The sequence below is a fragment of the Cydia amplana genome, chromosome 12 (assembly GCF_948474715.1).
Source record: "Cydia amplana chromosome 12, ilCydAmpl1.1, whole genome shotgun sequence".
In the NCBI taxonomy this organism is placed as follows: domain Eukaryota; kingdom Metazoa; phylum Arthropoda; class Insecta; order Lepidoptera; family Tortricidae; genus Cydia; species Cydia amplana.
Genome location: NC_086080.1, coordinates 1,774,684 through 1,801,469, shown reverse-complemented (window position 1 = coordinate 1,801,469; position 26,786 = coordinate 1,774,684). Strand labels below are relative to the sequence as shown.

The 26,786-nt window shown below is 35.9% G+C and overlaps 2 protein-coding genes across 2 annotated transcripts; one reads left to right on the top strand and one right to left on the bottom strand.

The window, feature by feature from the left end:
• The first annotated feature begins 296 nt into the window (after nucleotides 1–296).
• Nucleotides 297–6,218, top strand: LOC134652680 (probable ATP-dependent DNA helicase HFM1). The gene is made up of 11 exons (XM_063507843.1): nucleotides 297–319; nucleotides 400–599; nucleotides 735–815; nucleotides 1,404–1,529; nucleotides 2,289–2,418; nucleotides 2,957–3,128; nucleotides 3,870–3,958; nucleotides 4,264–4,350; nucleotides 4,675–4,825; nucleotides 5,849–5,983; nucleotides 6,174–6,218. Exons 1-11 carry the CDS (start codon nucleotides 297–299, stop codon nucleotides 6,216–6,218), a joined length of 1,239 nt encoding a protein of 412 aa, XP_063363913.1.
• Nucleotides 6,219–9,863: 3,645 nt separating this feature from the next.
• Nucleotides 9,864–25,137, bottom strand: LOC134652851 (cuticle protein 18.6-like). The gene is made up of 3 exons (XM_063508050.1): nucleotides 24,979–25,137; nucleotides 16,839–16,943; nucleotides 9,864–10,166 (listed from the first exon to the last, which is right to left on the bottom strand). Exons 2-3 carry the CDS (start codon nucleotides 16,941–16,943, stop codon nucleotides 9,951–9,953), a joined length of 321 nt encoding a protein of 106 aa, XP_063364120.1. The 5' UTR covers nucleotides 24,979–25,137; the 3' UTR covers nucleotides 9,864–9,950.
• Nucleotides 25,138–26,786: the final 1,649 nt, after the last annotated feature.

The window sequence follows — 26,786 nt, the reverse complement described above, 5'->3', positions numbered from 1 at the left end:
GTGTAATAGTGTGTTACCACTTTAAGTTTATACGCTGACCGGACCAAGGTCGCGGTCCAGTACGCCCGTCTGTTATGCCCTTAAAGGGCTACTCGAACGCAGTCACCGTTCAATTGTTTATGGTACATTAAAAAAAACGATCGATGGCGGGAAAACCCAAGTACAACTGCAAATATAGTGAATTTTTTTGTAACTTGGTTTGATGTTAAAAATATTGAAATGCTACTAATTTTATGAAATATAGAGAGCAACTTAAAGTGAAGTGTACTAAACAAGTTCTTTATTTAGGCATGAGCATGTTTCCAACTGTTTCACAGCTGTAAGATAACTTAAAATTTGTATTCGATCGATGGTATGATTAAAAAAATGTTCCAAGTAAACAATTATACAATATTACAGGGATGGTTTTACTGATGTTTTCGGTGAAACAATTGATGAAGTTGCAAATGAGAACTTCTCGCAACCTCTCTCTTTACCTACCACGTGTGAGACTGATACTCCTCCTGAATCTAACGGAATTAATACGAATCGGGTGCAAACTATTCGACCTGCGAAACATACCGGTCAACATGGAGAGTTTCGGAGTGTCGAAGAAATAGGTAAGATGCATTATCTTAGTCAAATAAACAACAAAGTCTCACGGCTACTTGATAAAAGGCCCTACTTAAATTATATAAAACTTATACCTAATGTACCTATAATTATGATTTATTAAAATGTTTCATTGATTTCAGATCCGAAATATAGGTGTTTATTTACGTATCCATATTTCAATTTGGTGCAATCTAGGATCATAGAAGATGCCTTATATTCAGGTAAATATACATTTTACTTCTGTGAGGAAAAAAGTAACTAGTGCATCCTGTAGACATACGTAACAAACTGATACAGTTGCCATCAGATATATTGGAGCGGCCAAGGTGCTCACAAATATCGAACACGCCTCTTTAGGGCGCTCCACACTCGTGCGCGATTCACGCACATAGTCTGAAGGGGGCTTATTCCCTATTACAAACTTAATTATGATCTGAAATCTGAATCCTAAATCGGCTAAAATGAGTCACCGTATAAGCTCAAGCAAGATTTCCTGTTTAATAAACAAAAACCGGCCAAGTGCGAGTCGGACTCGCGCACGGAGGGTTCCGCACCATCAACAAAAAATAGAGCAAAACAAGCAAAAAAACGGTCACCCATCCAAGTACTGACCCCGCCCGACGTTGCTTAACTTCGGTCAAAAATCACGTTTGTTGTATGGGAGCCCCACTTAAATCTAGCTATCACGGTTCGTGAGATACAGCCTGGTGACAGACGGACGGACGGATGGACAGCAGAGTCTTAGTAATAGGGTCCCGTTTTTACCCTTTGGGTACGGAACCCTAATAAAACAAACATTCATGTTACAGATAAGTCGCTGGTGGTTTGCGCCCCAACCGGCTCGGGGAAGACCGTGGTATTCGAGCTGGCCATCCTACAGCTACTCATGCATATGGAAGACACACATAATAATGGAGACTTCAAGATCATCTACAGTAAATATCCTGTCAGCGAAAGTAGTACAGGCAGCAACAGAAGTGTCTAAGCAAGCGAAGTGTTCAAAATGAGCTGAACGCAACTTTATTATTAAGTTCAGAGCGTGTGCTGATAATTTTGAACACCTCGCCAGCTAAACACTTGTTGCTAACTGCAGCTTGCAGCCTGCACTACTTCATTTTAATTTTATAACATTTAATGGAATAATAGCTTAGTGGGTAAGTATGGTGGTTGCATCAGTTGCATGGAGATGCTGGGTTTGAATCCCGGTAATTAGCACTAATTACCCAACTGTCCCTGCTGAGCCCTAAGTGACAGTCGGGGATAGATATTCATTCCAGTCTGTGTCCTCCGGGGAGAGTTGGGAATCGTTTCATTCCCATCTGTAAGCGACAGACAAATGAAAATGGTTTTATTTGCATCTGTGCCGCGCGGAAAAATAATAATGGTTTCATTCCCATCTGTACCGGGAACAAATGGGAATGATTTCATTCCGATCTGTAACCGCGGAGATAAAGAAGAATCATTCTTATGATTTCATTTTCATCAGTGATCGATTTGACAAATAAAAATGGTTTCATTTCTATCCGCCCCCGCCGTAGATAATTAGGAATAGTGGGACGTATTTAAATGACTTTTAAAACAAATTAATACCTATTTGTCTCTACGTCTGTGGCATTTTAGTTTAATGAAAGTTTTGTCTTTGCGATTTTTCGTGTTTTTAATAAAGAAAATACGCATTGTGGTAATAATTTTAGTGGCACCAGTAAAAGCGGTATGCAACGAACGCCTAACAGAGTGGTACCCAAAGCTTACGAAACTCGGTCTCCTTTGCATTGAAGTCACTGGCGACACGGAAGTGGACTTTTCGCAACTAAGCCCATACAGGTGAGCGTTGTAATTAGCGTTATTATTTTACTTAAATCGAAAAGAAGTTTTTTGTGTTTTAAATAAATGTTTGTAGGAGTTGCGGTTTGCCTAAATTAGATAGTCCAAAAATGTCTGTAAAAAAAACTTTGAGGTGACAAAGTGTGGAAGTGCCACTTACAAGATATACAACTTCCTAAGTCCTGGCCTCAGTTATAAATCCAGCTAAGGAGTTAAAAACTTTCAAAACCTCTTATGCTGCGAGCATACAAAACGTTTTTGTGCCCTGTGTTAAATTTGATGTATCTATTGGGTTCTCCGCACCTGTCTTGGCATCTTTTAATATAAGGCCAAAAAGGGAGCATTTTAAGCTAGACTAGCTATATTGTAGTCTCTTGAGAAAATGTCAGCTGGGAATAGGTACAAATTATGGTTCTGACCTTATTCTAAAATCTCTTAATTTTGTTTAGAAAAACGGTTTTTTTTCTCCTCTCATTCAAACGTTTTCTTTCCTCACCTTTCTCTCTACTAGGTATTATTTTTCATTTTATCCAACCAGGGTAATAATAACCACGCCAGAGAAATGGGACATGCTGACCCGGCGCTGGCGCGACCACCGCGGGTTGGTCGAGATGATAAAGTTATTCCTAATCGATGAAGTGCACATACTCAACGATGAAACTAGAGGGCCCGTGTTAGAAGCGGTTGTCAGCAGGATGAAGACTGTAGAGGTAGGTTCAATTTATTTATGAAAGTTGCTTTGAAGAAAATTTTTACCTTACCCTGAGAGACCATCTGTCTATCAGCTTAGACCGTCTACTCCTGGCACTTTCGTTGCTTCTAACTCTTTGAGAGAGAGAGAGAGAGTACCTATGACTTTACATCTGTTTTTTAGGGTTCCGTAGCCAAATGGCAAAAAACGGAACCCTTATGGATTCGTCATGTCTGTCTGTCTGTCTGTCTGTCCGTCCGTCTGTCCGTCTGTCTGTCCGTCCGTATGTCACAGCCACTTTTTTCCGAAACTATAAGAACTATAATGTTGAAACTTGGTAAGTAGATGTATTCTGTGAACCGCATTAAGATTTTCATACTAAAATAGAAAAAAAAAACAATTAATTTTGGGGGTTCCCCATACTTAGAACTGTAACTCAAAAAAATTTTTTTCATCAAACCCATACGTGTGGGGTATATTGAGGTTTCTAATATCATTTTTTTCTAAACTAAATAGTTTGCGCGAGAGACACTTCCAAAGTGGTAAAATGTGTGTCCCCCCCCTGTAACTTCTAAAATAAGAGAATGATAAAACTAAAAAAAATATATGATGTACATTACCATGTAAACTTCCACCGAAAATTGGTTTGAACGAGATCTAGTAAGTAGTTTTTTTTAATACGTCAAAATCTCCTAAATACGGAACCCTTCATGGGCGAGTCCGACTCGCACTTGGCCGCTTTTTTTTATGTGCCCTACAGTCAGCAGCCCAGTCAGCGCACCGTATAGAGCGGCTTCAGCATCAGTACCAAGGAACTGAGCCTACTTGTAGCGCTCCTCCGAGCATCAGGTTTGAACTTTTATCCATACTTGGAATCTTCATTATTGGTGTTAAAAGTCAAAATCAAACGGGCTACTAGCTTTGTCGGAACTCATTCTGCCTATGAAGCTGAAGGTCCTGGGTTTGAATCTCTTTGAATATCTTGGCGTCGCTGCATTGCATCTACGACCATAAAGATAATGAAACTATGTTCTGGAAAGCCAATTTGTTTCAGTGGTAAAAGATGCTAAATTCAAAATTTGTATGTTAGATCGAACCTTCGCGCCAAAAAAATCTGGCGCCATTTTATACTGACAAGTATGTTAACTTAACAGATTCGTTGCCGTTTCTGCCACTGTCAGCAATCCTGAAGACGTAGGCGATTGGCTTGGGACAAACAAGAAACCTGCGGTATTTCACAAGTAAGGTTTTATTACTCCTACTTACTAAACAAAAAATCCTAGCATGTACCCATTACTTTGTGCATGTAGAAGTCCCTAGGCTAAAACATCCTCCCTATTCCCACTTTTTTCTCAATTTTATCCCTTTAGTGAATGGTTCCTGCACCTAATTTTATAAAAGTATAAGATACAATTATACAGACATATGTATTTGCTTGACTTGTGATGAGTGCATGATGAGTAGTAGTCTTTTGGTCAGTGTTGCCGGTAAAAACTTCTAAAAATGTAACTTCTTGCTTTATAAAATTGGGCCCTGGTGTAACCAAAAAAATATTTATATTTCAGATTTGGAGACGAATGCCGTCCAGTAAAATTACAGCGAATAGTGGAAGGCTATGCATGCGCTGAAGGCACCAGCATATTTAAATTTGACCTCATACTGAACTACAAATTGTGGCCTATCATCCAGAAATACTATGACGGGAAACCTACTCTGGTAATTTTATTTAATTTTTATTTTGATAAAAATATGTGGTATGTTCGAAAATTCTTCCAGGACATACCAAAATACAAACTTATTCTGTCAATATATTTTTTTGTATTTTAGAACGTTTGAACTTCTTCTTTGAGGCCTTTCAGTGACCTATTCTAATTTGATCCTGGATAAAAACCTAAATGGAACCGTTTGGAAACAAAAGAGAAATTAATAAATGCTAATTCTCCAAAGACCATTTTAACGTAGCCTGCTTGCCTCCAGTACCCTATTAAAAAGTCAACCTTTATTCTCCAGACCACTAATTTTTGTTTGGTGTCTTACAATTAGAACCATTTTTAATCTGTATGTTTTAACCCTTAAATGCATAGTGATGCATTTATACACACAACATAAACATCAAATGTTATGCATTATTAAACAAATTCTATTTGTTCTTGTATATTATTTCAATAGTAAAACTAATAAATTTTCCGAATTATTACATAAATTTACGCAGTATTTTAATTTATAAAAGTTACATTTGTTTATAGACGAAATGTCGGAAAACTTGGAAAAACCTGGAAGTTGATGATTTTTAGTATGTGATTTTGGGCAGATTTTTCGTGGTTTGTAATTATTTTATATTTACAAATTTTATCATAGGAACATCACAAATAGTGTACCTTTCTGTTGGCAGTTAAGATTTTTCCTATACCCCTTACTAATAGCTATATATTTCCAAAAATATGATTTAGACTATGCAACTTTTAACACTGATTTCCCAGTGAAAATCGATGATATATTTTTTTTTACTATTTTTCCTAGAAACGGCAAACAATTATGTGATATATATATTAATTTCGGGCAAAACGAAAAAATCATGTATTTAAGGGTTAAGGTGTATTTCCATTTGTCCCCGCCCCATGTGATCGCCGCCATACTGAGACCCAACAGATGGGAATGAGTCATATACTATATACCTATTCCCACCTGTGCCCAGCGGACAAATGCTTCATAATTTGTGATTTTTTAACCCAATTCCAGATATTTTGTAACACGCGAAAGAGCGTCGCGCTTACTGCAGAAGCTTTGTCAAGAGAGGTGACCGTCAGTTTTAGTCCCGAACAGAAAGCGAAGCTCACGGCGCTAGCTTCTACTTTGAAAAATAAGAAATTACAGGTTACTAATTTAGGAACAATTCAAACATTTTCATTATTTTTTTAAATAAATTTCATTTTTGAAACAAGCAATTCAAGCAATTTTTCTTTCAACTATTAATCGTCGAGACATTTCTAAAAAAAATCAAACACAGACTTCTCCTAACTATAACTTAATACTTACTTACATAAACATGTATGGTCTAATTTAGGTTGCAATATTTGACCTGAACATACATACCACATTGAAAGTTTAATTCACGCTAATAAATAACTTATGATGTTCGGGTAATAAATGACGAGTCGATCTGTCATTTTAGTATCAAGGACATAAAACAGCACGATAGGGTAGTCTTACGGGTGTATAATTTATAATTTCAGATGCTGGCAATGAGCGGTGTAGGCTGCCATCACGCAGGACTGCTGTATGAAGAGAGAATAAACATCGAACGTGCTTTCCGCAACAGAGACCTACCCATACTCATCACTACTACTACTTTAGGTTTATTTCCTTTATAAATTATAAAGTTTATATATTCTGTAACAAACATAACCTAACGTTGAAAAAAACTTGTTTGAATTGAAGCCAATTTTCGTTTAATTACTTGAAATTTGCGCCAATTTCTTGCACTGTTAGTGCTTGAAAATGAAGGCTCTCCGAAACATGTCTCGCGAGTGACTGAAATTACGCGAATTACTTAAACCGTATTTTTTGGCTTATTTTTAGTACTTATAACTCACGACAATTTAATTTTTTTATATTCGGTCTATGCAATATTTGTAGTATTTCACAAACTTCATTTCAGCAATGGGCGTGAACTTACCAGCTCATCTTGTGATTGTGAAGAATACTCAGCAATACGTAAATGGAGCTTATCAGGTTAGTAATATTAATCTTGGATATATTCTATTTACACACCAAAAATTTAATTTAAATTTCATATTCCCATTTGTCCTCGTCCAACATGACCAAGGAAAGTACGGATATGATTATTGAAAATAGTATTATTCCCTATTGTGTATGGCATAACGGTTATATAGTATGCATGTAGAGAGCATACAATAAAATAATTTCCATTTAGGATGTTACAGTGTTTATAAATCGGAATGTAAAAATTCTCAACAGATGGAAATGAAATAATTATGTACTATCAATCCCCAGCGGTCACAGATGGGAATGAAAGTACTGCCATCTGTTCTTGTCAAGCGTAAATAGAAATTAATCATTCCTCTCTTAGCAGCAAAAAAGTGTATTTTGGACATATGTAATTCAAAATTAAAATACCCCTAGGAAAAAAAATATGGCTATGCGTTACTTATATTGAGTTAGTTTCACCTTAGCCCCCTGTATAATTTGGTAATTTTCTTTTTTTTTAAGTTAACTGTAGTATATGTATAATATGTTGCTGTGTCCTTACAGGGCGTCACTTAAACTAACCCAATAATATGTACCACCTGTATAACTGGTTTGTGATATGCAATAAATTATTCTATTCTATTCTATGACTAACAAGTATGTGGCCCACCTGATAGCGGTCACCGTAGCCCATGGACGCCTGTAACTCCAGGTTACTTGCGCATTGCTAATCCTAATCTTACTAAATTGTACCAGGAATACAGCATCAGCACAGTCCTGCAGATGGTGGGACGCGCCGGGCGCCCGCAGTTCGACACGGAAGCCACTGCCGTTATCATGACCCGGCTCCAAGACAAGGTAAGTTTACATTTCCCAACCATGTATATACATATCTATTTAAGTATATATGTATACGTTCAAGCTGATAAACAAGACCAAGTGCGGGTAGTTCGAAAAACTCGCGCGGTTACAAGTTGATGTCAACATTAGCCAGTCTTCTCCGAGACCACGGGGACAACGCCGCTCTCGAAACGTCGGGGGTAAATCTAAAACTTACATACGCGATAAGTCCCATCGTACAATTTAATAATAGTAGGTATGTATTCAGTTGAAGAGTTAGTTGTTATGTAATTAGTTTATATGCAGGGAGAGTCAGTTATCTGTGCAGAAAACTGTACCTGCACCGACGGCAAAATTAATGAAACGGTATCGGTAGAGTTTTCATCGTCCTTGCTCAGACTCAGGTTTATAATAAACTAGCGACCCGCCCGGCTTCGCACGGGTTAAAAAATGATAGATAAACCTTCCTCTTGAATCACTCTATTAAAAAAAAACACATCAAAATCCGTTGCATAGTTTTAAAGATCTGAGCATACATAGGGACAGCGGGAAGCGACTTTGTTTTATACTATGTAGTGAAATGAACTTGCTCAATTTTTATTATGAAGTTTAATTGCTTATAGTGGTGCATAAACGGTGTCCTGGCCTATGATAAAAAAAACAACCACGATACCTACTCTTATTTTTTAACGATGTGTTTAAATAGGGACTTTGTTTTGCCAGTACTATTAAGATAGAAATTTTAAGCGTCTCGAATTCAATAGAAATATTTTATTACCGTTCAATTTTAATTAAACAAAATAAGTCATAGTAAATATTTATTTGTATACAAATTCTACATAGTTCGATGATAAAACAATAGTCATATACAAAATTACAAGCTAATAATTTCTTAAAGCTAATGGCAATTTAATTGAATCACAGAATTGGTAACTTTTTACAATCTCTAATATTCCAATTAAAATTTGTACAAGTAGGTATAGTGGTTAGTAAGATAAACAAAGTTAAAACAAAAAAAATATTACAGAACATAATATACACACTAAAAAATTAAAAAATAAATCAATAAACAAAAACAAAAAAAAAAACATTTTACAGTATACATAATTCTCAAATTTTCTGGTCTTCAGTTTTTACTCAAAAGAAATAAAAAGTGAAATTTATGTTACTGAAATGTTGATTCATAAATGCTGTTCTTACGTAACTGGCTTTATAAAAATCGAAAGTATTATAAGGAAATTTATACTGAAGTTACTTACAAACGAGAAATTGCATATTGGAGCGTTTGAACCACCGTCATTATATCCTCAAGAGCATTGGTGCATTAAATGCCTACAATTTACTTCCGAAAACTGTAGTTGATGTGCCTAAGTCACAACCAGAAAAATTAAATGGAAGTAAAAAGCAAAATAAAAGAAAAAAGTTTGGTATCGATATACAAAATCGGTTGGCAATTTATTAAGTATTGATTCAAACGCACAAATCTTGTATTTTACATACCAAAGTACATAATGGAATTTTCAGAGCAGACTGGCAGTATAATTTATCTATTAAGATCATACTCGGATTAACGTTTATCTTTCCTGTTCCTGATAGGTAGTGTTAGAACACAATGCATCTAGATTTTTTAAATTAGAAACTTGCTACAAGCGTAAACATATTGCATACTTCCAAACAGCTACCAAACGCATGTACAGTCTGCAAGGGAGCTAAGAGGAATTTTACCGCATTTCCTCTTAATCTTCACCTTCCGCTTGCGTGACAAAAATATACAATTAATTTAAGGGCATAATAGGTATCGTATTCTGATTAGGAAAAGTTAAAACTTTGAGATCTAGACTTTTTCGGTTTCAATAAGTTATACCGACGCCTTTAAATGGTTATAGGCATTTAGTAGGTATTTTGTATACACCTTTGATTCCAAATTCAACTGTGATAACACAATTCAAGAGTGATACATCATCTACACTGCTAACTGGGTAAAAATTATTTTAGTGTCTTCTTTATGACCCCTTTGTCATGATTTTATGAGTTATTGCATGTCTTTTTCGTATAGTGATTATTGTTTTACACGATAAACGTTACATACTAAATTTCTCATTAAAAAACCTCCACTCCCGTCATTTTTTGGGAACAACAACAAGACAACGAAAATTATTTTGACCCAACTGACAATGCAAAAACATAAAGTCCACCGATGGCCAGTTAAAAGTTACGAATGCTGTTACGTTTTAATCACACTATCTTTTCCAATCAGGAACAGGCTTCTCAATCCAAGTATTACATGCTTCACTTATTTCCCTTTCCCGAACGGATTAGCATTATCCTCGAAACTGATCTTCGGCACGAATCCACTGTCTCCCTCCACAGTATATTCCACAGTCATGAGACGACCGTCAGGCAGGAGTACTTTGTAGCCGCCATTGACTTTGCCTTGCGCATCGCCAGCCTCGTTCGCTCCGAAGAAGAGCGCCTTCTCTTGGTCTTCCACGTCGTATTTGTATTCATACTGAAAAGGATGATAGATTATTTTATTTTTATGGAAAAAATGGTTCGTGCTATTATGGATAACTTTGGGTGACTGGGCTTTACTGGTTTCGATTAGAAATAGAAAAATCTCTGAGACCTTTGACTCCTTTGGGATATGAACTGACTGCAATTGTGAAATTGAATGATTTCATGGCAAAATGTTGCTTAAAAGCCCAAGTAAAATATTTATTCATAAAAAAATAAGTTTAGATAAAAAATAGTAACATTAATATTATTATCAAGCTGCTTTTGAAAATTTAATAGGTGTGTTAATTCACAGAGGTTTATCAATTTTAGTAGATTTAGAGGTCTAAAAAAACATGTCTCAAAAATTCTTCTCAGATGAAACGTTAGAATCTAACGTTAAGATTATATTTTCTTTTTTAATTAAATTTATTATTTTACCTATATACAAGGGTGTATCTACCTCAATTTCCATAAAGCTTTCATCCCGAATAATGGCCCTAAGAGCCTAAGGGAAAAGGCAAATTATATAGATTTTAAAATTGGCCACTTGTGACCCTTCTTAACTTGTCGTAACTAATAAATGATCAGAGCCTCAAAGCTTTCCACTATCCATAATGTCTTCATAAAGCACCGTTGACATTTTCATTGTACAGTATCGAATTATCGGCCGTAGCCGCAAGGTATCATAAGTGCGGTTGATGAGCGTGATTCATACAGACAGCTGTGGACTGGGCCTGTCTGTTAAGTTTGTACCTAATTATGTGCTGTATCACCCGAAGAATGTTAACCTAAGATCATCTTTTAAAACTACTAGTAGTTCGCCCCGAACTGAGAACTCGCGGGTAACCAAAAATTATATAGCGATTGACTTTGTTGCACCTACTTAGGTACTCGTATAGTGCGACATAAAATAATAGAAAATAAATGAGGGCGCCACTTTCTACGTAACTGTCACATTTTTGACGTAAAATGCTTTCACATGGCAACAATTTAGTATGGACATTTTTGAGTTCCATTTTATATAATTTCTACTATTTTATGTCGCTCTATAGGCGGCAATGGATCAAAGATCGCGTGGATTTATTGCAAGGTCTGTGGAGCCCTTAACTGATTGATTTAAGCAAAGAGTAGTATGTATAATATAGTTGGCCAAGCAGATCTTGTCAGTAGAAAAAATGTAGGCGCGAAGGGATATGGTCTCATAGAAAATTTGAGTTTCGCGCCTTTTTTCTACTGACAAGATTTGCTTTTTTACATCAATTTTGAAGCGCCATTTACAAGTTTAGCGTTAAGCAATATAGATGGCGCTATTTTTTCGAATAAAGGGCTTCGTATACGGCTGTCCCTCCCCTGGATTTAAGTCACCACCATAGAGATTAAAATAAACTGTATCTGTGCTAAGCCGAAATATTTCCTGTCAAATGTCAAATACATATATTATGTTTATTCTATTTTATTTCTATCTTGCTAATTATTTCAAAATGGTAAATTTAAAAACGATATTATAAAAGTGTAAGTCGAGCACGTTCATTTGATACTAAACTCGACCATGTTTCTTGCAAAAAAATGACCAGAATAGCAAGACCTCTCACAAACAGCTTTTTTGCCTTCTAAACTCTTCTAGCTCAATAACCTCTTGATCGGGCCTGCTCATAATTTAATGACTAAAATATAATGCCCTCGACTACACGTTTACCCAATTTCATTTAAATTAGAACAAATTTACTTAAGTTATTGAGTATCAAACTATCTTCTGACAGTTTAGCTTAAAAACATCGAAATGCCGAGACGTGCCGCTAGCCAGCCGCGTGTTCAAAGTCGAATGTAAGAACTTCGCTTCGCTTCGCTCGCTCGTTCGATAATGTTTGTGAAGTTTAACTTCATTATCAGTCTAGTTTTCAAATACTTAGATACTTAGTGTCAATCTTTTCTTCAGCATGTTGCTAGCATATGGAGGTTTGGGTTCTTTTCTATAAAATAATTTATTTAGAAATCTGGAAATTCTACTCGTGATTACACAACGCTTTAGGTGCCTGTAATTTTCTGCACCTAAAAATCAAGTCACGACACAGAGCTTGCGATGCAGTGACTAAAACTTATTATGTGAGATTTCAAAATGAACCGAATTAAGTAATTATTCTAGCATAATGAATGTTAGCCATTGCTCAACACTTCGTAAGTCCCAATGTTCCATATTTAGGACTAAACTTGTAGTTGTAATGTAACGGCCCAGAAAGACCACTTTTTGAAAAAAAGCTGACCTTATTTATGTAACTATGGGTGAGTGTAATCGCTTACCATCAGGCGATGCGTCTGCTCGTTTGCCTCCAATATAATAAAAAATAACTTATGTCTACTACTACAATTATTACGATTATGACGTCATATTTAGGATAGTGGGCCTATATCTCAATTGTCTTACAATATATGGATTAGGCGTTACGGGGCTAATTATTTTTAGATACATAACCTCAAGCCCTAATCCACATAGGACTAGCGTGGGAAATATAAAACCTACTTGTTATATAAGAGGAGACCATGTATTTACTAGTCTAGCAGTGAGATGTGTATAGAGTGCTGATGTATGTGGAAACTCAAGTCTAGGAATAAAAAACCCTTTTCGATAGATAAAATAAGGTGATAGTAAAATGATTTAAAAATAATATAAAAATACGTCTTATTCTTTATTCTATGTTTTGAAAATAAATTATTTGTAAATTTTGCGTTAGAAAAGTGTCATCTAATGCGAAGTTAATTTTTGTTGCTAAAAGTTAATTAAGTACCTATTAACTAGTAAGTTTTTATGAGGTAAATTGAAGCTGGTTTCCAAACAGAGCTCCAAAGGAAGATGAGACTTGATGAGACTGATATTTGTCCCTCCTGATGTGATTCTATTTTACCTAGGTATTCAGTATTCAACGCTGCTCACCTTATCAGGATTTCTTGCGTAAAAAATCTCGTTAAAGCTCGGAAAATTCCCACTAAGGCAAAGCATTTTAACTGCAAATGTTACAATACCTAAGAATCGATAATATGCCATCATTGACACTTCTCTTGGCTGACTCACACTATGAAGTAACATAATAGAAATACCAAAGTCGCATATCTTCTTCCATATTTAAGTCATGGTGGCATTTACTCCAAATATCGCAAATAACTTCAACGCATCGATAATTAATTGCTACTAAAAAGGAATTGTGTATATAAGGCATTCTAATTAAGTTAGCAATTAAATACTCTTCACTGTATCTTAAAAAGGAAATAATTACTGTTTTATTTACATAGTTAATAAGGATGCTACTGGCGGTCGGAGATTAAAAGATTAAAATTTCCTCATTCGTTGCTTAGTTGGTTTTAAATCCAACCAAGCAACAGCCAAATAGTGGAGATTTCGTGGGAATCTACCGATTCCTACACCAGAACAGGTGACGCAACATAACACCGCTGCTGTGTCGCCAAAATGTTTCATTTTTAAGATTTTTGTAGTTAAAAGTTTGAAGACGAAATTTTTGGTTTTTAGGATTATAATTACTGTCGGGCCAAGATACTCGTAACTGCATGGCATTTGCAATGATACTTTTGAGTTGTTCTCAAAGTAGGTACATGACTGCAGTCAGCCTCAACCAGGCCTCAACTCTGTCAAACTTTTCATATTATTAGTATTGATTTGATGGTGGCACAAATCTGGATAATGATAATGACTCTTTTAATTCTGATTGCACTAAGTTTTCACGGCAAATACCTACATAAAAAGCAATTAAACTAAGGTCTTGTTAGACAATGTGCGATCTTAACTTACAATTAATGATTAAAATAAACTAGATAAGCATTAAAAGTGCACAAAGGCGGTTAAAGCGCCAATTAGGGGCTAGCATTATGCCTGTGTTCTCATGGTTAGCATAATGGTTTGATGCTACAGATAAGGCTCCTTATAGATAGGCTTAGCTTACAGATAATAGCTTTGTGTGCTCTATGAAAAAGCTACTTTATCTATTAAGGCCGTGCATCGAAAAATAACAGGATCTTAGAAAGGTGGCAGTGGCTAGCCCCGGAAACAAACAGTAGTGATTTTCGGATATATGTTTCTTGACTATATGATAAGACATTTCGTAGTAGTCGAAACACGAATGCTTAAAATTTTCTCGATAGAAAATAAATCCAAACTTACGTGTTCATTTTTCGGTTTTAGCTTCGTGCAACTAGAAAACACATCCATATCCAGCACAATCCACCTTACAGCAAAGGTTTTCATCTCGTCTTAACTTTCAAAGAACTAAATATTAACTTATTATCCTTTACCGATGGATTTATTATCGATTTTTGATTTTATGAATTCAACAGCAAACGCCCATTTTACGCAGTTCGGTTTCTCTTTCTGTCATGCGTCAAAGTCATAAATGCATTCTTTATGCCAGTAATGTTAGATGGCCGTCGTGCCTCAAAGAGGTAAGACCTATGTCACTTCGCGCAGCGCTCCGAATTACGTAAAATTTTAATATCCAATAAACGTTGAGTCGTAACTCCATTGAGTAGTAACGGAATCGGAGGTAAACCTATGATGGTGCCTTCTTACAGGCCTATACGTTACGCATGTGTGCGTGTTTGCTTAGCTACGTCATGCTACGTCGAAATCTATATCTATGTAGAGCCATAAGAGCGTGTCACATATTTTTGCGGCCGTCGAAGAGTAACATATTATTGCAGGTGACTGTACCTATGAAAAATTCGAGGGTTAAAAAGCATTTCAACCAAAGCATTTATAATAATAACGACCATGGACGCCTGCAACCCCAGGGTTATTGTAACCCCATAACAATAAGGTTGAAATTTGCATTTAGTGACCGCAAAGTCAGGTGAGCGTAATCAAGTAAATCTGTTTTCATCATATTTTATCAAAAATAATCTCTTTTCTGTTCTTGTGCTATTTTCTTATTATCAATACTCTTAACTTATATGCTATATACGCTGCTGCTTCTATGATGTTAACATCTTCCAAAATAACAATAAATATGCAGGTTTATGAATTAATTATTTTATTGTTTGCTATTATGAACAAGTAACAACGCCATCTGTTTAAATTTTTTCCGAATTTAAGTTTCTGGCCGACCGCAGCGACCACGTATAATGGTAGTTAACTTCTGTAACGTTAGATGGTGCTAAAAGGTCACACAAACTTCACGTGCGGCGCGAAGCGTTTCCATGTGTGCGTGTTAGCGGGGAGGGAAGAACTAGCGGGCGTGGTTTACGAAGCGCCAGACGCGGCTGCAGTAGGCCCTTAAACTTAATTTTAATAATTGGGTTCGTAATGTGAAATAGGGACAACGCGTGCGACCTTCAAACGACAGGGGCTGTTCATAAATTGCGTCATCTATTTTTGACGATTTTTGACCCCCTCCCCCATCCCTCCTAAAATCATCCAAAAATCATGCTTCGAATGACCACATTTCCTCTTATGTCATGCTACCGTCATCCGATCTCCAGATCCCCCCCCCCCCCCATTTGAAATGACGTAATTTATGAATAGCCCCACACAAAAAAAATTAAAGACCACAAAAAATAGGTATCGCAAAAGTAGGTTTTTATCATAATTTTTGAAACAGGTGGATTAAATTAGACTGTAATTTCTTTCGGAGTCTGTAACCGGGAGGTCCGGGAGTAAAGGCCACTACAGCTTAATTTAGACTTTGTAATCACACGAAATCGCATATAGTCAAGTATGAAAAAGCTAAATTAGAACTGTAAAACTTATGACCTACATTAACGAAGTACCTAAGTACGAGTATCTGCTCAATTTTAAGCTTAAAATCTATCTAATTCAAACCTAATAACAAAACCATATCGACCTTTCAACGACCTTTCAATGTCAAGGTTAAATCAAAGGTCGCGTAAGGTCGCGCGTTAACCTAAATCCAATTATAGAATCCCCTTTATAATTATGTTAACATTAAAATGTCATCCGCATTTAAAGTAGGACTTTACATCCTGTCGCAATGTCTTTCCCAAGAAAACGCAATGTTAATAAAGCTTAAACTCCTTAGAAACTCATTGGGAAATAGTTCTTATGGTCTTGTTACAAAGGGGTTATACAGCTATAGGTACGTCGTATAAAGTTCTCAAATGCATTGCACTCGTGTAGGTCAAAGGTATGCACGTTTTGTTTAAATTATTGCCCGTGCGCATCCTTGCTTATATGTTAAGGCAGACAACTTTTAGTTTTATGGGCCCTTTGGCTAAATGCGTTAAATGTTAGGTTGACACATTTGCTATCTGTACATTTAATGCCATTACGGCGGGTTGTTAACACCGTCATCATCACCGCTTTATCGGGTCGAAAGACCCGATGCAAAGTATGCTTAATTAATAATTACCTGTTCAATTAAATGTTAAGATATAAAAATATTTGTAGTACATTTTTACTGGTAAGTTAAATGAATTTAATTTCCGTACCGTGTCGTACCTGGTCACAGTGACAATATTTTTTTTGACAAAAAACTTATTTTTAAGTATGACCAGTATGATCCGATGAGATCTTAACTTTCCCATTAAGTATAGAAAATTCCTCATTCAAGGATTTATTTTGCGGATAGGCTTTAAGGCCCTTAAGGGCTTCATTATCATTTTCAACATTAGTGGCACTCAATATTGAGTATCCAGTATTTAGGAAACTGGACTAGTAGATACTTACAGGCATAGGCGGATCTTCTTGCTGCGCGGCGGGCGCTGTTGTGGCTTGTCGCACGGCCACGCATACCATCACCAACGCGCATATCAACCATTTTGTGGAACACATCTGTTGAAAATTACAAATTAGTATACATCATTTATAATTGTGGGCCCGATGCGGGCAATGCCCGATAACATTACGCGGTGATTTAGCTAAATAATTCTTTTTTACCCGATTATATGGTAAGGGATACGATCTCATATATTTATAGCAGTCTATGTATGTATGTTTGTGTCGTGTGTTTCGCAGTGGCGTCAAAACTTCGTAATTGGCTAATAGTACACTCTAAAAAAAATTTGGTTGGCCCTATCAATATCTTGATAGTCGTAATCAAGCATCTTGATTCCATACGAGCCTAACAAGAACTTAGACATATCAAATAAGGTAATTCTGATTGCTATTACTATATCTATGTAACTGAACCAATTAAGATCTTGTTCAATATTTACACGAAAAATAATTATGCTAACTAATTGATCCTAGCAAGATCAACTAAGGGCTTGATAATTATTATCATGATAAGTTACTGTACCAACTAATACAAACAAGTCAGTTTAACTAAGATGTAGGTCAATATTAACATGAAGAATTACTGTATTAACTATTTGACCCAAATAAGTTCAACTAAGAACATGATTACCTCGACTAATGCACCTTATTAGCCTGAACTAAGATATTGTTAAATTTGAATCTCAATAGTTTAATCATTTCAACTAAGATGTAAATCAATGTTAACATGAAGAATTACTGTATCAACTATTTGACCCTAATAAGTTCAACTAAGAACATGATTGCATCGACTTATGCATCTTATTAGCCAGAACTAAGAAATTGTTAAATTTGAATCTCAATTGTTTAATCAGTTCAACTATGAAGCTTGTCTAGTACAATATACTATTCTTCATCAATTGTACTAGTACAATAAAACACAACAACAAACAACAAGCTTCATAGTTGAACTGATTAAACAATTGAGATTCAAATTTAACAAAGTAAAGTTTTATGAAAAGGGGGTAAATGAATAAAACAAAAAAAATATATAATAAGATGTTATTTATTCATCTAAACATTTAGAAAACTAAACATTTTACATTTAAAAATCGAACTTTCTTTTACATACCTTACATATATATTATAATTAACATTTAAAACGGGCTACAAATATAATGACCGTTTGGCGTACAACCGTCGATTTCCCCCTTATGGGTACCCGTTGGCGGCAGGCTCGGGGACGTCTGTCGCCTACACGAGGGTCCCTGGGATGGCAAATGCGCAAAAAATGGCGCACTCTTAGAGAAGTAAAGGGAAACAGTTCCTCCGAAGTCGAGTCCGCAGTTCGGACAGCCGCTGGCGGGGTTTCGGAAGCATGGTCCCGATCGTTTCCCGTGCCTCGCCTTAAAGCCTTGAGGCGGCCAACAGGGGTTTTACTGGGTAGACCTGGGGATTAGTCCACAACAGGGATTCCCACATAACCATCCCGGCCCGTCCCCGCGCCTTTTATTCCCGTCGCCACGATTATCACTTGCTCCATGTTGCACATACACTATTATACATTAGGTACACAAAGCAAAGGTAACACGTTCACTATTCCAGGCTTGCCGTGAAATAAAGGCACAAGTAAAATTTATTTCGTTGACGCGTACTTGAATGACTAAGTAGTTGAATGTTGAACGTCGAGGCTGAGACTGACTCCCCACTCGCACGGTCACAGGCGCCGCAGGGGCGCGGGCGGGGAGGACCGCGGGTGCACCGGCGCCCCGCTACTTATCTCTTGATTGAACGGATTAACTGATTATTTAATTTAATTATGAAGAAAATCGATTTAACAAATAATTCTTAATAGAATGGAATATTAGTTTCGTAATTAATACAATAACTTGATCATAATGGGATTGAATGTTTTATCTTCGTTTTTCTAAATATTATATGTTTAGTTGATTAAAATACCAAGTCTTATGTAAATCAACAAAGAGAAAATAATCACAAACTATTAAAATGTTCATAACTATTAACATATTTATCTGTTTTAATTAATTTGTTAAGGATTGAATCAACCTACGTTACATAATTATGCCAACAAGTTAATGATAGATGCAAAGTATACAATTGTTAGGATTAATAACATACCTACTTTATTAGTTCCATCACAGATAGACTTATTGTTTTAAGTAATCAGGTTTCTTTGATTTATATAAGATCGTTATTGTTATAATTAACTTAACGTCAACTAAGAGAAAACTGCTCTTAGTTGGTCTTCATTTTTTAGAGTGTAGTTAATTTTGGTCGAACTTTATGAATTTACATTTGCCTAGTTTACGCCCCTTATGCTAATTATTTACCAAGTTTTTTTTTTAATTAATTTTAGACAGTTTTAATCGCTTATCAACTTTACAAAGCTAAACAGGTTTTTTTTTATAATTTGCTTTTTCTTAACCTCGTCGTTCATATAATGTTGCAAGTTCAATTCATAGTTAAAAGAAGTACAATGTATACTCAAAACCCTATCGCTGCGAACATGCGATGCGAGATGCGACCTATTCAATCCTGCACATCACAATAAAACGATTCACCGAATCGGTTTGCGAAATAACGCATCCTTTGTCTTTCGAGACAATTCGATTGGCGTTCTTAAGGTATTTTCTAAGGTAGGTTCTTAAGGTTTGTTCCTAAGGTATTTTCGATTTATACACCTTTGGCGGTTACGATACGACCTCTATTGACAAAGTTTAACAAGTGACAGTGATGAGTTATCGCCTTATGTCTGGCATGTGTAAGTGTATGTACCATCTTCCATAGGTACAGTGACCTGCAATACGAGTAATATTATAAAACTTATTACATAGACATACGGTCCACCAATGGTCAGTAAAGTTAAAAGATGATGTTTTGTTAATTCTAGGTCAGCTCAGAACTACTTCAAAGATCAATAAGTAGGTTTTTAGGGTTCCGTACCCAAAGGTTCCGTCCGTCCGTCCGTCCGTCCGTCCATCCGTCCGTCCGTCCTTCCGTCCGTCCGTCTGTCACCAGGCTGTATCTCATGAACCGCAATAGCTAGACAGTTGAAATTTTCACAAATGATGTATCTGTTGCCGCTATAACAACAAATACTAAAAATAAAATAAAATAAATATTTAAGGGGGCTCCCATACAACAAACACGATTTTTTGCTCTATTTTTTGTTGATGGTGCGGAGCCCTCCGTGCGCAAGTCCGACTCGCACTTGGCCGGTTTTTTAAATGCACATTGAACACGTGTCATCCCGGCTTTTGTTCTTTGATCAAAACAGATTAAATGACAAAGAATGTGATAATTGTCCGTGTAGAGACAAACAAGTATGACAATGAATGGTTTGAATAATTACCTTACAATACCACGATGTCATGTAAATTAATTAGATCAAGATCGAGTTAGAGAGATAATTAAATAAAACAAAATGTAAAATATATTTGGCCACTTTTATTTTTTGATACGGGGCTGTACTTAAAATACTGACCATCGGTGGAAGGCTTACAAATTGTTAGTTAACAGTATGTGTAAAAAAACAACGGGTTGCACTCAGGGAGTGCCGGCAGAAGTGAAAACTCAATTACTATTGCAAAATGCACTATGTATAATTGAGGTTAACGCCATCTAGCGTTAACGTTAATTGAAACCCCTAAGCACATCACTGTTAGTACTGTAGTTATATTAATACCAGTTAGAGCGAAACTCACTAGATTGCATTTAAATCAATAAAGAAAAACTCAATGACATTACATGTAACAGTTTTTCGATCTTACGGTCACGTGATCGTCTTACGCTGTCTCGAGTTTAACATTTTTTCCCCACCTCAAAAAGTGCACAGCGCCGCTAAAGAAGTTTTCACGTCAAAAAAAAGTTAACTTACATTAGGCCCGAGATACACTTGTAAGTTTTACTTACGTAAGTAGGGACAAAGCTATTTGTTAGAATGAGATAACGATATTCATCCCTCATTCTGTAGTATAGGTGTGTCCCTACTTACGTAAGTAAAATTTACAAGAGTATCTTGGGCCTTATAACTAGGCAATGGGCCTTACATCCCTCCTTCGTGTGTTTGTACCGTAAGTTATCTCGTTGATGTAGGTTATAATTTATGTATCTGTTAACTAGGCATAATTTACCAAATAAAATAAGGCTCCCCGATGTCCGCAATTTTAATTTTACAATTAACTACATTTATAGCTTAAAAGCTATGAACTCATACAGAATAAGTACAATAAAACAGCAACACTTAACTGTCCATCGGTGGACCTTATGCCTTTTGTAATAAGGTTTACGAACTGTCAGTTAACAGTGTGGGCGATGGTACAATCTGCTCTTAACATTGTAACTTTATATCCTTTAAATATCCTGATAAAGCAAAGAGTACACTTAAGAAAGCACTGATTAACATGAATTAATGTAAGATATAACTAGTATTAACATGTAAGCACTAACTAACTGTAACAAAACAATATAAGTTCACATATAAGGCTAAGCTTAGTTTAAATAATCTCCAAATATAGAGATTGTAACTGAGATTGATTGTACAACTAACCTCTTGATTGAAAATAAACAGATTTTTTTTTAACTAGGTAAACATTGAATAAGCGCGAAGATACAATCATTAAGTAAGTGTTGGTAACGACTTTTATAATTTATAGCGGAGATGTCAGCGCAGTCGGCAATTAGTAGTTGTTTTATATTTCCATATCACGAATTACTTGCGATGATTTTCTCATTGTTTCAATGGGTTAGGAATGGCAATTAACGGCGGTTAACTTGATAATGGAAATGATAAATAATTTAGCAAAAAGTAATCAAGTTATTAATACATTGTTAAGAATTAATGTTTGTTAATGGTTTACACTAAGTACTAGGATTCTATGTCTTATCCGAATCACAAAGAGAGATCCTTAGTCTATTTTCTGAATATAATAATATAAATGTTTCTGTATTTCGCAATTACTGCTGCCAAACTGCAGTTATTGAATTTTAAAATACAAATCGTTTATTTTCATTATTTTTTATAATCAACGTAGGCCTTATTATTAGTTACGTAATTGAGGAATATTGTATGGTATGGGAACGAAAGTTGGGTAGCGCCATACGATATATAGTTGGTCAAACCAATTTGTCAGTTAAATAAGAACAAAAAAATATTCTCTCTGTCTATGTTTGAAATGAGACAGTCCTTTGACAAACTATATTTATATTATCAATCCGGTTCAAAAGAAAACTTACAACTTTCTTAACTACATATACATATGTACTTGTATGAGAATATGAAATTGGTATAGTCCACTATAGGTGGAATTTGCTTAAATATCTCACAGACAAATTTGCCTAATCCACATTTACGCTATAAATTATCTCAGACCTATCAACATCAACCCGCAAGAATCTTAAGAATCCCCCATCACGGCGTGACACCTCATTAGCGCAGTGATTTTAAGATAAACCATCTGCCAATTACGCTCATCATGATTAATGTTAGCTAATTAAAATAATCAACATGACATTGGTTATCTGCATAAAAAGTTATGCCAATAATTTAGTTGGCCTTGCGTGATCGATTCCTAAAGGGAATGCCTTTGTGTTGTCTTACAATCTTGCAAACATGTGATTGCGTACGCGACAGCAGCTTTTTGTCCAGGAAATGAGAAAGAAAATTGTTTTGTGTTGAAATTAGCATTTGCAATTGCTTGACTATTGCTTGAGTGCCTTATGGGATCTGGTTTTCTTTACTAATTAGTTTGAGCTAAGTTAGGTAATTTTTTTCGATTTGCAAATGGCTGAAATGCTAGTCGGTCGAAGCTAACTCGACACCGATTTGGCAGCGACAAAGTATGTCAGTGTCACGGTAAATGCTATATTTTCTTAGAAATTTGACGTGTATGGTGGCGTTTCCATACTGCCGCTTAATAAGTCGATGTCGATTCGGTTTTTTTTTTTCAAAATATCTGGTCTACGAGGCCTGCTAGGTGTAGTGCTCTCACAGCCACAAGTTTCATCGACGGTTGTCTATGAACTTAGTAACTTAAAACATAAGATTCTCTGTAAGTAGGTAATTTATATTATATACTAACGACGTTTGACCTTCACTAGCCGTATCATTTTCAGACTAAAAGTCTGGGAACTGAAATGCAACTTTAGTGCATATTATTAGGCCATTAGACATTTAATTAGCAATTGTTACTAAACGAATGTCTCGTAATTCAGAAGCCAAGGTTTAACAAGACGTCTAATAAAATGTTGTATCTAATAGAAAACAATTATCTAAATCATAATGCAACGACATGTAGTGTCAAGTATGAAAATAATATACGCATTATTATAGAATACACAAATAGAAAGGTCAATGTCTGACCTAAAAGAAGTACATACTATCGTTCACACAGTTGACTGATTGTAAACCTTATTACAAAGACATAAAGTGTACCAAGCGGTAATTAATAGTTGCTGCCACTGCTACGGCATTAATACCTATACGAGTAATAGGGACAAAGGCAGATTTTAATTTTCTTATTCTATGTAATTGTCCCGGTACATGTATGTAATCTTTAAACTTAGAGTTAATATCAACGTGTCTTCTATTGAGCATTAGCATGATGTCGAATATTGTTCAGCACTAGGACGTTTACCTTATTTATTCCTGGTTGAAATCCAAATGTTTAATTTATTAGGTTAAAATTATTTAGAAAGTTTTTAGTCGCTCGCGTAGTGTCACGATTCACTCATTGTGTTATTATTGTAAGTATTATCTTGGGTCATGTGATTTGTCTCTACGAACCATTTACCTACTTACAAGTTCATGGCATCTAATCTTTCGAAAAAGAAATAAAAACATAGTTTGTTTTTGGCTAAATCTTGGAATTCTTGAGTCGTCTGACTCTATATTTTCTTGACCATCTGGCAAGGTTAGGTTTATCTAAGGTTTACAAAGCATGCCCTCATTGTTATAATAAAAGTAATAAATCTTCATTGCTCCAATACGTAAAATAAAAACCTAGCGCCCGCCAGTTCTAGATTCACACGTTTTTGCCTAGGCTGGATTAACAATTGATTTTCACATCTATGTAACTGATAACATTGAATAATTAATATAATAATGGACTAATTTAGATTGTCGTTAATGGGAAAATACATGAAATAGCTTAATCCTAGACTTGGTCGTTTTATTTAATTTTTGATTATGATATTATAGATAAGTTGGTATTTTTTATAACGTATAGCTACTTTTTGCTCAAGATTTTCTGAGAATATTTACGAAGAAAACTTTTTTTTAGTCCTGACGGAACAGCCTATTGTAATATTTGTAATTACGACAATTTTTCCTTATTTGTAATAAAGATAAAATTTACAAATAAATACTACATATAAATATAAATATATGCAGGCCTTGAACCACATAATGATATTATGTAAAATTACCTAAGGTACGTGAAAACGTAAACTTCATTTGCAGTTGTTACATAAATCGATAGTCGATGTACAATGGGTGTTGGTCGTGATGGATGATGGATGGTCTATTGTTAAGCCATGGCGTTAAATTAGTTTGTAAGGAAGTACTAGAGTAAGACCAAGATAAGTCTGCAGCGATTTTGATAGCCCAGACTGTTCAAGTGTTATTTTAAACGTCATAATTTCATAGAAGTTTGCATAGCTTGGTCCAACTCTAACACGATGAACCCAGCGGAATCCTTAATCCGTCTTAAGTTTATTTTAAGACTTAAATAACACGTTTTACAAGTAGGTAATGATTTAAAAAACAACCTTTGTCTGTTAAAAAGTTTTCACTGAATTTTGGGTTTTAAATTTAACTGCATATGCCTACCTAGAGGCTGTCCTAAATTTACAGGTACCTATCCAGTGCTTTCCCAACCCTTTATCTTCAACGGTTACCTACCTATGCTAGTAACATTAGGTGTCATATTAGACAAATTAATTAGGAAAACCTAGAACCTAAATCCATGTCATAAACCTTTTTGTTTAAATTTGTCCAATATTTTTGACTTGATGTATAAGGACCTATAAAATTGAAAGACTGCCAAAATGCACAAAATTTCACACACACGTGCATGCACACAATAAAACTCACCGTAAAAACAATCACAACACACACAGGACCCTTAGCGATCGTCAACTGTTGCGGCGGGACACCGCACGCGTCTTATATCGCGTACCCCACGAACTATAACCGCGGTCTCGTCATTGCACACAATTGGGAAACCCGTGTATGTTGAACTATGACCGTACGTATAATCTTTACTTAACTCTATGTATCTGTTATACTAGCTATTCGGAGTCAGATGCTTGGCAAGTCTGGATTAACAGTCAAGTTGCCACAACGTCCTATCGTGATAGATGCAGGGATCCAGTCATGTATAGTTCTCAAACCATACCAGTGTAACTAAGCAGTTGTTATATCATCAGACTAGAGGTCTCTTTATACTGGTTAATTCCAGTTGATGTTTTGAGTTCGGTAGCAGATCTTAGTGATACGCGGATAAAGTCATGAGTAAATATCACTGTCAAAAGTCGCGTGTAAACTCTGCTCGCGTTTGGTGACCCGGGTTTAAACTATTTTATTTAATATAGCGGTTCATTAATAATTGTCATACGCGTCGATTAGTTATAGATAGGTATTCAAGGCAAATTGAGAGTAAAATCTAACACAAAAACCAAAGTTTGTTTTTGGGCATGCTTATAGATAAAAGTGTAAGTACCATATAATTTTCTCAAATAGAAAACCGGCCAAGTGCGAGTCGGACTCGCGTTCCAAGGGTACCGTACATTAAGTTCGACTCACGCTTGACTGCACATTTCTAATAGGTTTCCCTGTCATCTATAGGTAAAGAACTAATTTGTGTTTTTTTTTTCAAAATTTTTGACCCAGTAGTTTCGGAGATAAATGGTCGGACAGACAGACGCACGAGTGATCCTATAAGGGTTCCGTTTTTTCCTTTTGAGGCACGGAATCCTAAAAACTAACAACTTTTGGGTTATTTCTACTCAGAATCACGAGGATTATACCCCGTATACAAACACATATACTAGCGCTGGTGGCCTAGCGGTAAGAGCGTGTGACTTGCAATTCGGAGGTCGCGGGTTCGGACCCCGGCTTGTACCAATGAGTTTTTCGGAACTTATGTACGAAATATCATTTGATATTTACCAGTCGCTTTTCGGTGAAGGAAAACATCGTGAGGAAACCGGACTAATCCCAATACGGGCCTAGTTTACCCTCTGGGTTGGAAGGTCAGATGGCAGTCGCTTTCGTAAAAACTAGTGCCCACGCCAATTACTGGGATTAGTTGCCAAGCGGACCCCAGGCTCCCACGAGCCGTGGCAAAATGCCGGGACAACGCGAGGAAAATGATGATGATGACAAACACATATACTAAAAACGTCAAACTATATTAAAGCATTCTCAGGAAAATTATAAATTAACTCGTGACTTCACACGTATTGATATCCAACAAGCTTTGTAATGATGGAACATTATTGTATTGAAGAGCCCAACAATGGACGACCAATGAAAAGGCCTAATAAGGTTGACCGTCGATGGGCATTACTTGTTCATGTCTAAAGACAGTTTTCGCAACACGCGTGTATGTATTCGACTTGTATATTGACAGTTTGAGACATGGCAAATGAGAACCTTTTAAATGTGTGTTTATAGGCAAATCAAATTAGATCCAAACATAGCGTTTTGAAGAATTAATTCCCAGAATAGAGTCTTGAAATATATGGGATCCAATTACATTATACGACTCTCTCTTCTCTTTCCGCACAGACTCTAAGTTGAGTTCACAATTAAATCTTTACAAGCCAGTGTTCCAATAGTAGTTTATGCAACAGTGATATAATAAGGGTTCTTAAAATTCAAGGGTCGAAGTTACAAAA